The 13,494-nt window shown below is 28.6% G+C and overlaps 1 protein-coding gene and 1 long non-coding RNA gene across 9 annotated transcripts in view; both read left to right on the forward strand.

Annotated features, from left to right (window-relative positions):
* LOC105150454 (uncharacterized) overlaps positions 1-13,494 on the forward strand; it is a 234,622-nt gene that overhangs the window by 21,922 nt on the left and 199,206 nt on the right. The gene's annotated exons all lie outside the window — the stretch shown is intronic.
* On the forward strand, positions 33-8,736 carry LOC147907383 (uncharacterized). The gene is made up of 14 exons (XM_087413344.1): positions 33-1,794; positions 1,888-2,011; positions 2,096-2,189; positions 2,421-2,557; positions 2,776-2,907; positions 2,987-3,057; positions 3,138-3,258; positions 3,529-3,696; positions 4,009-4,214; positions 4,528-4,687; positions 4,772-4,902; positions 4,975-5,203; positions 5,310-5,503; positions 5,629-8,736. Exons 1-14 carry the CDS (start codon positions 1,673-1,675, stop codon positions 5,717-5,719), a joined length of 1,980 nt encoding a protein of 659 aa, XP_087269470.1. The 5' UTR covers positions 33-1,672; the 3' UTR covers positions 5,720-8,736.

Below are 13,494 nucleotides of genomic sequence, written 5' to 3' on the forward strand. Positions count from 1 at the left end.
TAATATACTATTACGCGTGAAATGCAACGTAACACTTTAAAGTGCTGAGAAGATAGAAAAACTATCTTCTTGAATAACTTCACTCAGCACGATTTACAGGCAAAAAGATTTCAACTTGATCAAATGCAATACTATGCTTGTTGTTAGTCAAAGTATAATCTAACCAGGGCTTGGGCATGTATTTGAAATACTTTTATTTGAAAAACAGTATTTGTAAGACAATTATATTTTGTATGGTATTTCATGAGAATATATAAAAATATTTTATATTTTAGTATTAATATTGAAAGATTGAAAATATTTTATATTTCAAAGTCGTAAAATCAATCTCATTATTGCACAACCACATTATTACAAAATACAAAAACTTTTAATCTTTTGATTTTAAATACAAAATACGCAATACTTTCATATGCTTCGCTGAAATACAAAATACATTTATACTGCACATACTGTGTTTTAAATAAAAGTATTTCAAATACATATCCAGTCCTGAATAATCTAACAGTAAGTATAGTGTATTTCCATTCGCTATAAATTATAGAAGAGAATTGAAAGACACTTACAATAGTTCAATCAAGAGATGAATCTTTACTTAAGATGGGCAGATCCTTGTTAAGATAATTATAAGCAAGAGCACGACATGTTTTAATATAAAAAGATGATTGGTTTTGAAGATGAAATTTAGAATTGCTGTGGAAAGGATAACAACTAGCTGAAAGAGAGTCTCAATATTTAAGAAGAAAGGGATTCGTTACATAGGATTCCTATCACAGTTGTGGTGGATGATTTCGGGGAGAAGTTTAGACACTCTGTTTTTATTTTTACAAAATTGCAATACAGATAATGGGATAAAGAATTTATTATAAAGGAATATAGGAATATAAGATTAGACATTATTTGTTAAAGAATTATTTTAAAAAAGTTATTTATATCTAATATTCAAGAATATTAGAAATTTTTAAAATTCTGCGAAAGTAGTTGCCGCGTAACATAACGTACGATGAACAAGTTAGATATGATCCCTATGACTCATTTACGAGACTGGTATCACACCCTTATGTGTGCCATTATTAAATTATTTCTTTATTAATAAGTCTTTAGGAATTGGTGTTCCCTGATATTTAAATATTTATTTGTTAAAACGTATTTTATGAGATATGTATTAATGATTGAAAAAATAATTTGATATTTATTTTGCGTATTTGAATGGTTTGTAATATTGGAAGATTTTATTCTTATTTTTATTGTATATTTTAAGATAGAATATTAATTCTTTTATACATATTGTAACATAAAGGCTTAAAATCTATTCATAATAATCGCAATTGTAAAATAGCGCGCAAAAGTTTGTTGTTAAACATTAATAACGCGGATGTTTAGTTAGTTCGAAAAGAGAGAAAAATTGATATAGAAAAAGAAATCGAACATGAAATAATATAAGTGAAAGTAAGTAAACCTAATATCTCTCTAAAAACAAAAGTAAAAATAGACTGATATTAAAATTAAAAAGAAAAAAAAATTGTAAAATATTTCTACTGTGATACTGTATAGAAATCGTTGCCATTTTTCATATTGAATTCTATTTGAATCGACTTTTCTTACGTCGCATAATGTAAACACAACTTCGTGCGAATAACTACTTTTTGGCGACGTAAGAAAATTCATGTAAATGTTGTCGAACTCATTAATTAATGCCATCATTCATAATATGAATCAAGGAAACTCTTCAATTCAGCCGAAAAAGAAGATTTCAAAAAATTCCTTGATCCTGTCACATGACAACAATTGCAAGTAGGTTATTTTATGATGTTATGGTTATAGTGACGAAAAATATGCATTTTTTTTAACAATATATCAAGAAATAATAATATAATATTTTGCTAGATTAAAAGCATTATCTTCGTCAACATGTATATCAGATTTTACAATGACGGATTTAAAGACAGATCTATCGGAAGACAACAAAATTATGCTTGGTTATGGAAAATCTACTCACACTAATAAAATGGTAGCTGTGTAACATTTATATCATAGACATAAAATATTAGACAAAATATGTTATGTCAAATTATATAATACGTTCGGATATCAGGTTTCCAATGCAAATGTTTCCGCAAGAAAATTGTGGAACAATTCGTTCAAGATGACCAGAAATTCCATTGCTATAGATGACGTAATCGAAGAAGGTTTTGTACTTAAAAATTGTGTACTTTATAGAATTTTGTATAATGTAGAATAATATTTTGATAATATAGAACTACTGGTTGGGAAGAAATTAAATTAAAAGTTGGCTAGAATATTTTAATACATAACAAAATTTATTATAGTAGTTTTAAACAGAATGTTATATTAAGCATTTAAAGCAATTGTAGATTTTGGCGTTACATATCCGTTATTGCGTAATGTATTGATTTCAGAAAGTGAGCTCATTGGCATGTTGACGAAACAGTTGCATTTAGCTGAGTCACAAATGCGAAAAATGCAATCTGTTTTGATGAAAGCCGAGGAAGGCTTGCGAACTAAGGATCAGGAAGTTGGACGCTTAAAGCGGAAGGTTCTCTGTACGCTTTTTTTAATCTAAGAATGTAGTATTATCATTATATTCATAGTTAGTTTGGCAGAATTAATTTTCAAGTTGTGTATTTGCATTGCGTGTTTATTACATTTAGTTATTTTACAACATCGAATACATTTCTTCATGTATTCTATTTATATTTTTCTGTACTTTTGAATGATTTTTACAATTTTTTTTATGATATATTATTTTGGTAGATTAAAGAATGGGAAGCTAAGTACAAAAGTCAGGAACTGCTGCGAAAGAAGGAGCAACGAAGTCAAGCTAAGAATTCTGAATATTTTTATCAACGATGTCTAATGCTAGAACATAAAATTAGCGAAATGGAGGTTTAAATTTATATTTCAAATATGTTTGTTTGACGTATTTAAAACATAAATAAAAATTAGCAATTATGTCGTTTTGCAGAAGTTCTTGGCTGATTATGGATTAATATGGGTGGGTGATGCCAAAAATATGATAAACGTAGATAGTAGCAAGTAATTAAAATAAATATTTTATTACTACTAACTAGAAATAAAAATAACAATTCTAATAATTAGTAATAACTTCGTTATAGTAATTATATCAACATGTGCTATGAACAATTAGTTACGAATATCGATCAATTGAATCTAACTGCGGGAAAGGGTGAAGTTCACATTCATCATAATGAGAAAGGAGGAGGAGCGACATTCAAAGTAATGCTCTAGTTTCATAATACGTACTTTTATAGCATGTAAATATAATATAGCTTATAATATAGCTAAATATAATATAGCTTTCATAGCATGTAAATAGAATATTACTTGCAAGACTCCATGAAATCCATGAAATTACGTGAACTTTTTTTTATATACGTCACAAATATATCAAAGATATTAATTACTGATTAATTGAAATTAATATATTTGCTAATTAGTAATTATTTATATCGTCAATCAGCATTTTTTAATGCATTTTAACTAAAGACTCTTTCCTGCATGGCATTGAAATTTTATAAAAATGGTATGTGCATCAATGGAAGACCATTGCGATCTTATCATGATTCGACTGCAGTCTCGTTTATCCGTGATATTCTGGACGGATATTTTCCATCTGAATTGCAACAAGAATATCCCGATGGAGTGCCCTTTGTGGTAAATGTAGAATAATAGAATAGAATTTTAAGATATACGAGATATTTTCCGCATTTTTTTAGAATCTTTTTTAGAATCTGTGAGATTAACAAAAATTTGGTTAGAGAGAGAGAGAGAGAGAGAGAGAGAGAGAGAGAGAGAGAGAGAGAGAGAGAGAGAGAGAGAGAGAGAGAGAGAGAGAGAGAGAGAGAGAGAGAGAGAGAGAGAGAGAGAGAGAGAGAGAGAGAGAGAGAGAGAGAGAGAGAGAGAGAGAGAGAGAGAGAGAGAGAGTCTATTATTTTTTCCAATTAATATTTTGACTTACGCTTGTAGATAGAAGATCATAGAACAGAATTTTATATAGATGATTCTAATAATTTTCCTGGTCAAGGATATCGTTTGGGAAAGCAATCTTCAGTGGATAACTTGTTATCGACAAATTTACGCAGATCAAATAATTTCCAAAGATATGCTCGTGCAAACCCTTCACCGAAAGATAACACTTCCGAGAACATTCCGTTTTTATCATTTGCAAACCGGTATTATCACTGCTTATTTAAAACACACGCAAATATTTAAGTACTTACAATATTGTAATATGCACTCTTTGACAAAAAGGTTTAAATCTATATATAACTTTTTTTTTTATCAAAGAATGTATATTAAATTATAGTAAGTCTAAACCAGTGCTTTTTTGTTAAAAAAAAATATATATATATAATATATAATATATATGTATATTCCAGCAAATTAATCTTATAATTAATCTCATAATTATGAAGAAATTAGTAGCTAACTATAATTATGTAATTGTTAAAAATTTTATAATGCATCTTCATATCGCCCTATTAGTTCATTGGATTCCAGAATTTCTTCAGAATCGCCTTCTGTCGATATATATTCTTTGAGATCGCAGATTTTGGCTTCGCATAATAATATTTGTTCTAGTTCTCACATTCAGTCTCACGTTAACGCTGAATTAGCACGAAGTAACTTTTCTCGACGAGAAAAAGTAAATCATTCATTAAATTTTCCGAATTTAATATTATAATATGAATAAATTATATATTGTATATATACTATTGTTTTGGAAAAGAGAGAATTGGCTACAAAAAACATAGAATATGATATGTCGATGAGTGAACAATCATCCAAGTCGAAAGATACCTTAAGATCCACAAGCAGCAGGACGAAACACCATAGCTTTTCTGATAGATCGTCATCAAGGTTTTCTCATATGAAGTAATCCTTATTCATTTATGTATTGAAATTAAATACTGAAATTAAATTTTCCAATAGGTCACAAATTATTGATAATCGCTTTCGGTTACGTTCGAAATCTGCTAGTTCGTCCGCAGGGCGATTAGGTATAAGCATACCTACGCAAAATGCATCGGCATTACGGTCGAAAGCATTAAGCACAGCAGAAGTTAATAATATTGGTGAGATTACCAATCCTGTACCTGAATATTTCGCGACGAAATATCCTCGGGGTTCAAAATCGGCTACTTGTGCAAAAAAGAATACAGTGAGAAATATATTCAGATATCAACAGAAAAAGACAAGATACATTATGTACCTAAAAGTCATGTCCAATCATGATCTACTTAAAAATCCATGTTTTACTATTTCAGCCTCCAATATTACGTCAGGTTAATGAAGCGACTGGAAAATCTAACGAGTTGCGATTGAAAGTTAGATCATTGACTGGTAGTACTATATATTTGGTACACGTGTTAGCCGACGAATCGGTGGCGAAATTATATGAATTACTTGATAGAGCTATACAAACAACCGGGTATAGAGGGTATAAAGTAGTATTAAGCGGGTGAGGAAATATCTGATTCTTTATAGACTATTTTTTTAATTTACGAAATATTTTTACTTTACACAAATTATTTAATCTTTATCTATTTTTGCTTTCAACTTTACAATTAATATTATTGCTTAAAGATATTCGCCGAAGAGATTGCAACGTATAAGTACATCCTTAAAAGAAAACGGAATTAATAGAGATTGTGTTCTCCATCTTGTGAATGATTGAATGTTTGTTGAAAGTAGATTTTATATTTCTATATGTTGTGTAAAGACAAGTATGTATAAACCGTAAAAATTTAGAATCTTTAATATATAAATTTGCAAATAAAACAAACGTATAGACAATTTATATATTGCATTCTATGTTTTTGAACTTTCTATGGAAGTAATGTACTAAATAATTAATCACAAATTAAATATCAAAAAATTAATAAAATAACAAAGAAGTACAAATATGATTATTATCAAAAATAGATAATTGGTTTTTATTACTTTTAAATACTATATTTTCAATTAATTCAATATAGATTTATCAATAATATAATTTATTAGGTGTTGGAATTAATTCGTAGCGTTTTACAAGTGATGGGAAGTACTTTCATTAATGTATTTTTTAATGCTCATGTGAAATAAATAACATTCTTTCATTAAAAAACGCTACGAATTAATTCCAACACCTAATATATAATAAACGATTACTTTAATGAGATAAATAATAGATAGAGCTTTAAAAATTATAGTAAATATCGAATGATGAAACAGGTTTTATCTTAGTACGATACATACTCTGATATTGATTATTTGTTAGCTTAGTTTGCACACAAAGTGTATAAGGAGCAGAACAGATGCACCTTCGTAATAGTTAAACTTAGACTATTGTTCCATGGTTTAGGTTTGTAATTACACAGTAGATTAATTTACGATTTTGTTACCAGTTATGTATGCGAGAACACACAAAGATTTAAAGATGAAAGTACTTAATATTATATTTTTTAAAATCTTTTTTTTTCATTATGAATGATAATTATTTAAAATTTTATTCTATGATATTTTATAGAATATTATTAAACGTGTATTTAATATTTCGATATTAAATTAATTTCAAATTTATTAATTTATATACAAAATGAAAATGTTGCAGAATTAAAAGTTTCAAAAATAATTGTAATAATTTTATAATCAGTAAATTATTTTCATTACATTATTATTCATCTGATTGTGTTATTTTGAAATTTGAATCGAAGAAATATCTATATAAATCTTTAGAAAGCAATATTTTGTATGCAAAACCATTTTTTCTTATTTTGTTGCATTTTTACTAAATAAATATAATAATAAAATATAATATGTTTTTATCAACTGTTTCTGCTAATATATACTAAGATTTTCTTGCTTTTATTAATATCAAATCTATTCGTTCCATGTGCATTTAGATTTACACTCGGATTTACACGTATATTAACAAAATACGTAATTAGATGTTCAAGGGATTAAGTAACATATACTGGGTAGTATGAGTACATTGCGTACGTCAGGAAAATTATGGAATTTCCTATCATCATCAACGCAAATCACGCCCCGATAGCTCCGAGCTCTATCAATCAACGGGATATGACTCGCGTAGATTTATCTATGAGCTTCCGTCGACGGATCTGTCAGCGGATGCTTTTCGATCAGATATTGCGGTGGAACGGTTAATAAGAGGTCCTGTTTGTCAATCGATATCCAAACTAGATGACACTCCCCTAGGAAATTTCTGGCATATTTCGCTCGTAAATTTCATAAGCACTAAACGACCCGAGCTTCGCTTAAAAGTATAATTATTAAAAAAATAAAGTACGCAATCAACTCGATTGAACGTGTAAAATATAAAATCAAAGGGAAATCTTGCTTTTGTGTATCAAATTTTATGCCATTTTCTTGTTACATTAAATTAAAAATTAAGTAAAGTTCTCAGACTGTAGAATAGTAATATCTCTGTCAACCTAACAAGAATAAATGTGCAGAATCGAAAAACATTTACTGAACTATAATATTTAATGCTCATTTTATGTTGATTTGTGCTACAAAATATAATTTTGTACTACATGCCATTTAGAAGATACTCGTGGCACTGCTAGCTTAAAATTAAGTTAGAATCACAAGATAAAAAGAAAAAAAATAGTAAATATAATTTGTATTGATTTGAGTTATAAAACATAATTTTATATTATATCACACACTAGATAGAAGAAATTCGTGGTTTCGAGAAGGTGAGGCGGAACACACTACCTCCACGCATATACTTTTTAATGCAAAGTGAGGTTTCCACATGGGGTTACAACTTTCCACGTGAAGCGAGGTTTCACATAGGTTTACAACTTTCCACGAAGCAAAGTTCCATATAGGTTTACAACTTTCATATCAAGTTAGCAAAACCACGAGTTTCTTCTAAATGGCACGTGGTATAAAAAATTATATTTCATAGCACAGATTAGCCCAAAATTATCACTAAATAATTCAACGGATTTTTTTCGATTTTATTCATTTGATTCTGCTAACTTGATAGAAATAATGATAACATATACATGTAATAGTGATATATGTTTTTATTTCGAAACACTTGTTTTTGCAGTACCAAATAAAGTTATGTTATTATGTAGCTATAAAGTGATATGTGAAGAGCAGTTTATATCGGATAAAAAATTGATATCTTGTTGCTTAACTTTTATTTTTTTTGTGATATTTTATTTTTTACTTTTTGTAATATTTTTAAGCAGTGTTATCACATGATTTCACATTTCCAATTAACTTTGCATATAAATTTACCTCGTTTTATTTCAATTTGTGTTATTGCTATAATAAATCTTGTTTTACTTGTGATTTGTTAACGAACCGACTAAAGAGGAGTGATTGTGTCAAGATAAAGAAAAGCAAGGACATCTATTTTAAAACATTGGACATTAATGGATCTTTCCATTGGTTTTAGTTGTTTTAAGAGATAAAAAATAAAAAGAAAACGAAAAGAAAAGGAAAAAGACAATGAAGCAAAAGAATTATTTGTTCTAGAGTCTCGTTAAGTAATATTAAAATTTTTTTGTTTGAATCTCGTTCGTTCAATAAATTTGTCTAATATATTTTGTAACTTTAATACATACCGAGAATTAGAGATGCAATTTAGACGACAGATATGAGTGTAATTTTATTATAATACAAATATAAAAATTAAAAGAAAATTAAATTTTATTAGGAAAATTAGGAAAAGGTCAAGCAATAGAAGTATTAATATATTAAACATTAAACAAATTTATTTTTATTTATTAATTGTGTCTCCATGAAGTACATTCACCGAGAAATATTTCGAGGAATCGACTATAAAATTCCGTGTAATGGTTAGCTGCTCCGGAAAGTTATCAAAGCTTCACTTCAGATGATTGCGTTCCATGTATCTTCCTCACATTTTTTCACTATTCTCAAATGTCGGGGAATGACCTGGATTTTAGTGTACTCTCTTTGATGCACATGACTAAACGAATGCAATTTTCGATGGCGTAGCTGTAACGTCATTTTAGTCTTTTTCTAACAATTTAACGTACGAAATGCATGCGATGGAAATGTAAAATTAAAGATATAATATTTCTGAAATTTATTTATTTAACAGTATTTTCCTCTTTTTATGTTGCATGACATACATTGCGATTTTGAAAAATGATTGCAAATATAATATAACAAATTAATGTGGCTTCATAAATTTTCTAATAATCATAAGATATGTAGAATTCATTAATTATTATAAATATTTGTTATTTATGAGAATAATATTATAGTAAACGATAAAAATTACTAATTTTTCATTCGATAGATTCGGTAATGGTTAAGTTTTTTGCTATGAAAGAATTTAATATTTATGTTACGAAATAACTCAGACAATTGAAATTAAAATAAAAAATTTTTATATAACTGAATGAATCTTTTTGAGCGAAATGCTAGAGCTTATTCTATTCGTGATTTCTGCTCGAGTTATTGTTTTGTTGGATAAATTGAATCTTTGACTTGATTAGAGAATTTGGGAGATGCACAGTCGCTCAGTCGTGCGTATTTCACCGATTGCTAGCTTTATCTGCTTTGTTCTATAGATATCGGATTAGATACGATTACGGATTTGCGATGTAACAATTTCCTCGAAATCCATTGAATATAGTTGCTCTGTCCCGCAAGTCGTTGAGAGCCATTGGATACGCTTTTGGGCCATCTAAACGGTACTTGTCGAGAATTGCAAATCAAATTAGCATAAACTTTGTAGTGATAGTGGTGGATGATTGATGAAAAATAGGAATATTCTCTGAAATATTTTATTCAAGCGTTACTTGTGATTGACAAAACGTTTGTATTGACTTTTTGTTTTGTCCGTGAAATGTTGTGCTGACAGAATCATTTGATGAAGTAGGTACAACTGTAGAATTAGGCATATACTTGCATAAACATTCGGCGGATATTCTTCCGAAAGATTGGTAGCTACATTTACTGTTTATAAAAAACCTATATAAAGAGACAATCAAAAGCTGTCATATCATTGTGCGATAACGGAATAAATTGAATTGTATAAATAAAAGAATTTGCGAAAAAAGTAAAAATAAAACATGTTCCATTGAAAAATACACTAAAAAAAGGAAAAAAATGAATTGAACATATTAGCTTTGCAGTTTTTCAGTTTGTTATCTATTAATGTTGTCATGTGAAAACATTTTTTTCTCAAAAATCATGCTTTTATAAAATAATATTAAAAACTACAGGATTTTAAAAGTTTAATTTTTTTTTTTTTTTTTAGTGTAAAGACATTGTCAATTTTACGTCCCTTTTTATGTTTAATGTTTCAATAATGAATTATTTTTATTTAAAAAAAAGTTTATCTTCAGCGCTAACCACGGAAATTTTACATTACTATAATAATAGCATTGAGGTAAGAAATATGTTTTATGTTCATAATTTTATATACAGATTTAAATTTTTACGATCGTCGACAAAATTTATTTCCTGTATTACTAAAAACTGTACAATCAGTATTCAAATTTTTTATATTTCGATGTAGAGAAAGTACCCAATTGTTCTCGCTGATGATAAACATTCATAAACATCCCTTTTATATAACTAGACTTTGATCATTTACGCGCCGATAAATCATTGCCAGCTTCTACCTTGAGCAGTTGCTTTAAATTTTTAGATCATTTGTTTTTTTTTCATTTTCATGCAACAAAAAAATAAAGCTTAATTTTGTCAAAAAACGTAATAATCGTAGATATAGTATAACAATAGTCAACTGTTTTTGGAAGTTTCAGAAAATTCTCACGAAGATGAGAATATAGAAATATCTCTTATGCAAGAATGGAAGTAGTGTGTCGTGATTTTCTTGTTGCACACATTTTGATATAGATTTGCTCCACTGAAAATTTATATATTATTCACACATATATACATATACAATCGTCGCCTTTTTTTGCTAATAAATTCCATGATGAATATTTAACGGTCTCGATGATTTTGACTTTTGCTCTTTAATTGTATGTTGTGTGCAATGTGTATTGTGACCGTATAAATGATGGAATTAAGACTGTGTGTCGCGAATTATTTGTTATAAATGGCAGTACAGATTGTTTATTTTTGTGTTTTTTATCTCTCCTTTTTTTTATTTTTTTCGTAATGTTAAACGTACACACTCGCAGAATTGTTCTCACTCTTTCTTTTCCAACAACAGTTAGTAACGTATCAATAAATTCGCTGAACGATGTTCTCTTCAACAAATAGCGGTACACGTAATAATATGTTCACAATACGGAACGTCGCAATGTATAGCTAAAAATTGTCAAACAGTTAATTGGGTTACCTCTTTTACTTTTTCGTGAAAAACACTGTACACGCGCCAGTATAATAATAAACTATTCGATTGTGTCAAAATATGACTAGGTCTTTTGTTGCATTTGCACGCTTCACGGATTTCCTGTTTATCGCACACGCGCGTAATATGTATACACACACACACACACACACATATGTCAACGCATACATACATATACAGATTTATACATACATTAAGTGTATTTATAAATTACACATATATAAAAGATTTAGAAATCTTTTTTCAACAATTAGCGTACTATCTTATTTATAATACAATAAGGAAGAGTTTGATGCCAGTGATCGTATTCTTTTACTCATCATTTGAAGTATCTTACGACTCAATTTCTGCTTGATTTTTCAAATTTTATAGAACTGCTAATATTTTTTTTAAGATTAATTTTACATTAACATACTTATTCACTACTTTCCATGTAACAAAAGAAATTTCATATATTATGTGTCAAATGCATACGTATATTAATTATTATTAAAGATTTGTTGGATTTTGTTATAACATAAAATTAAAGATCGTTATTCATAGTCGATAATTATATGACAAATAATCATTAACAGACAATCATTTACAGATCATGAATCATAAAAATAGTAGCAGATTTTTCAAATATAGATTCACATAAAACAGAAATTTTTTTGAAATATTGATCTAATAATTGAATAACGATTTATAAATATGAATCTATAATTAATTATCTATAATTAATTCTGGATCAAATATCGGAAATTATTTACGAATTATATTTGCCATGAATCCCAGCCTAAATGTTCGTATTTGTCTAATTAAATAAATAATTTCTGAAATAAACAACAATATGTAAAATATATTTTTTATTAATTTCGAATCTTGTATTTCTTATTAATTATATTTTATATATTATAAATTTAGAAATAACATTTAAATTATTAGTTAATTTTGTAAATTTCTTTGTAACAATAAGCAGTTCTTGTATTCACTTTTTGTAATTTGATTTTTGTACCTGCATGTTTTTATTCGAAATTATTGGACGCATGAAATTTGTTTAGGCTAAATCCGGCAGTGGTTACTAATTTGGTCCAAATCATATATGATACAGCCATCCATGTTTAGTTATACATGCAATTTTTTATTCAGCCGTTTATAGCGTACGATCAATTTATTTGTCTATTGGTTCTTTCTGTCTTGCATTTTTGAGTGAAAGATCTAATTTTTCGTGAATATTATAATTGCTGCAAAATTGCGGTCCGAAATTATTGTCACTGGAAATTGTATTCCAATAGACATTGGCATCGCATTAACGTGCAACTATGTCAGCGATCTTGCCATTGACGCTCTCTCGTATTCACACATAAAGTTGTGTAAAATCGGAATGAATATTATGACTGTATTCTGTATTTTCGTACATTAATTACATATTACTGCCGAGTTGAAAGAGAATGAGAGAATGTTTATTTAGATATTTTGCAATGGATAATTTGATGTTTTATAATTTATTGGTTCCCGCGAATAGATTTCAGTCTACGAATCGCGACATGAATGGAATACAATTTTATATGTGAAAACCAGTCGATTTAACAAGCTTCATCAATTTTCTAAATCCGCTTCGATATGTTTAACTTGAAATTCGGCTATAATATCAGTTCGTGTTCCGTCGTGGTGTCGCGAACGGTTTCTGGTCTGTTCGGTCGGATACTTTGAACAAATATCCGGTTTTCCACTCGATTTTACCGTTGCCTCGGGGAATTTCGAAACACCGGCAATTCCTGGTCAACTGGCATTGCGCGTGATATTTCATTTTCCATGCAGTTCTCATTATTCCGATTGATCCGTGACATTCACGCACTGACACTTTTTAATTTGATATCTCAATTTTGGCTTCAATTTGTTGATCAAATATATGGTCGGTCAGACGCATGAGGAACACGCATTGTTTGCGAATAGCATTCCGTTGTCTTTATAGACCGGTAAATTTGATAGTTTCCAGGATCCATTCATTCGATGCTGCCTAGACAAACAGTTACACATGAGTAACTAGGTAGTTTCCATCCATTATCCCGATTAGATACACATCCTTGCATTAACATCGCTTTTCTCGATACCTTCGGTATCGGGCATACAAGGGAGGATCATAT

The sequence above is a fragment of the Acromyrmex echinatior genome, chromosome 14 (genome assembly GCF_024713525.1).
Source record: "Acromyrmex echinatior isolate Ae372 chromosome 14, ASM2471352v2, whole genome shotgun sequence".
Lineage (NCBI taxonomy): Eukaryota > Metazoa > Arthropoda > Insecta > Hymenoptera > Formicidae > Acromyrmex > Acromyrmex echinatior.

Bases quoted from the DNA above. Each gene is read 5' to 3' on its own strand.
- LOC147907383 (XM_087413344.1), top strand. From the start codon at position 1,673: ATGTTGTCGAACTCATTAATTAATGCCATCATTCATAATATGAATCAA. The intron at 2,012-2,095 runs GTAGCTGTGTAA...TTCGGATATCAG, and splicing joins CTACTCACACTAATAAAATG to GTTTCCAATGCAAATGTTTC. The intron at 3,259-3,528 runs GTAATGCTCTAG...TTTTAACTAAAG, and splicing joins GAGGAGGAGCGACATTCAAA to ACTCTTTCCTGCATGGCATT.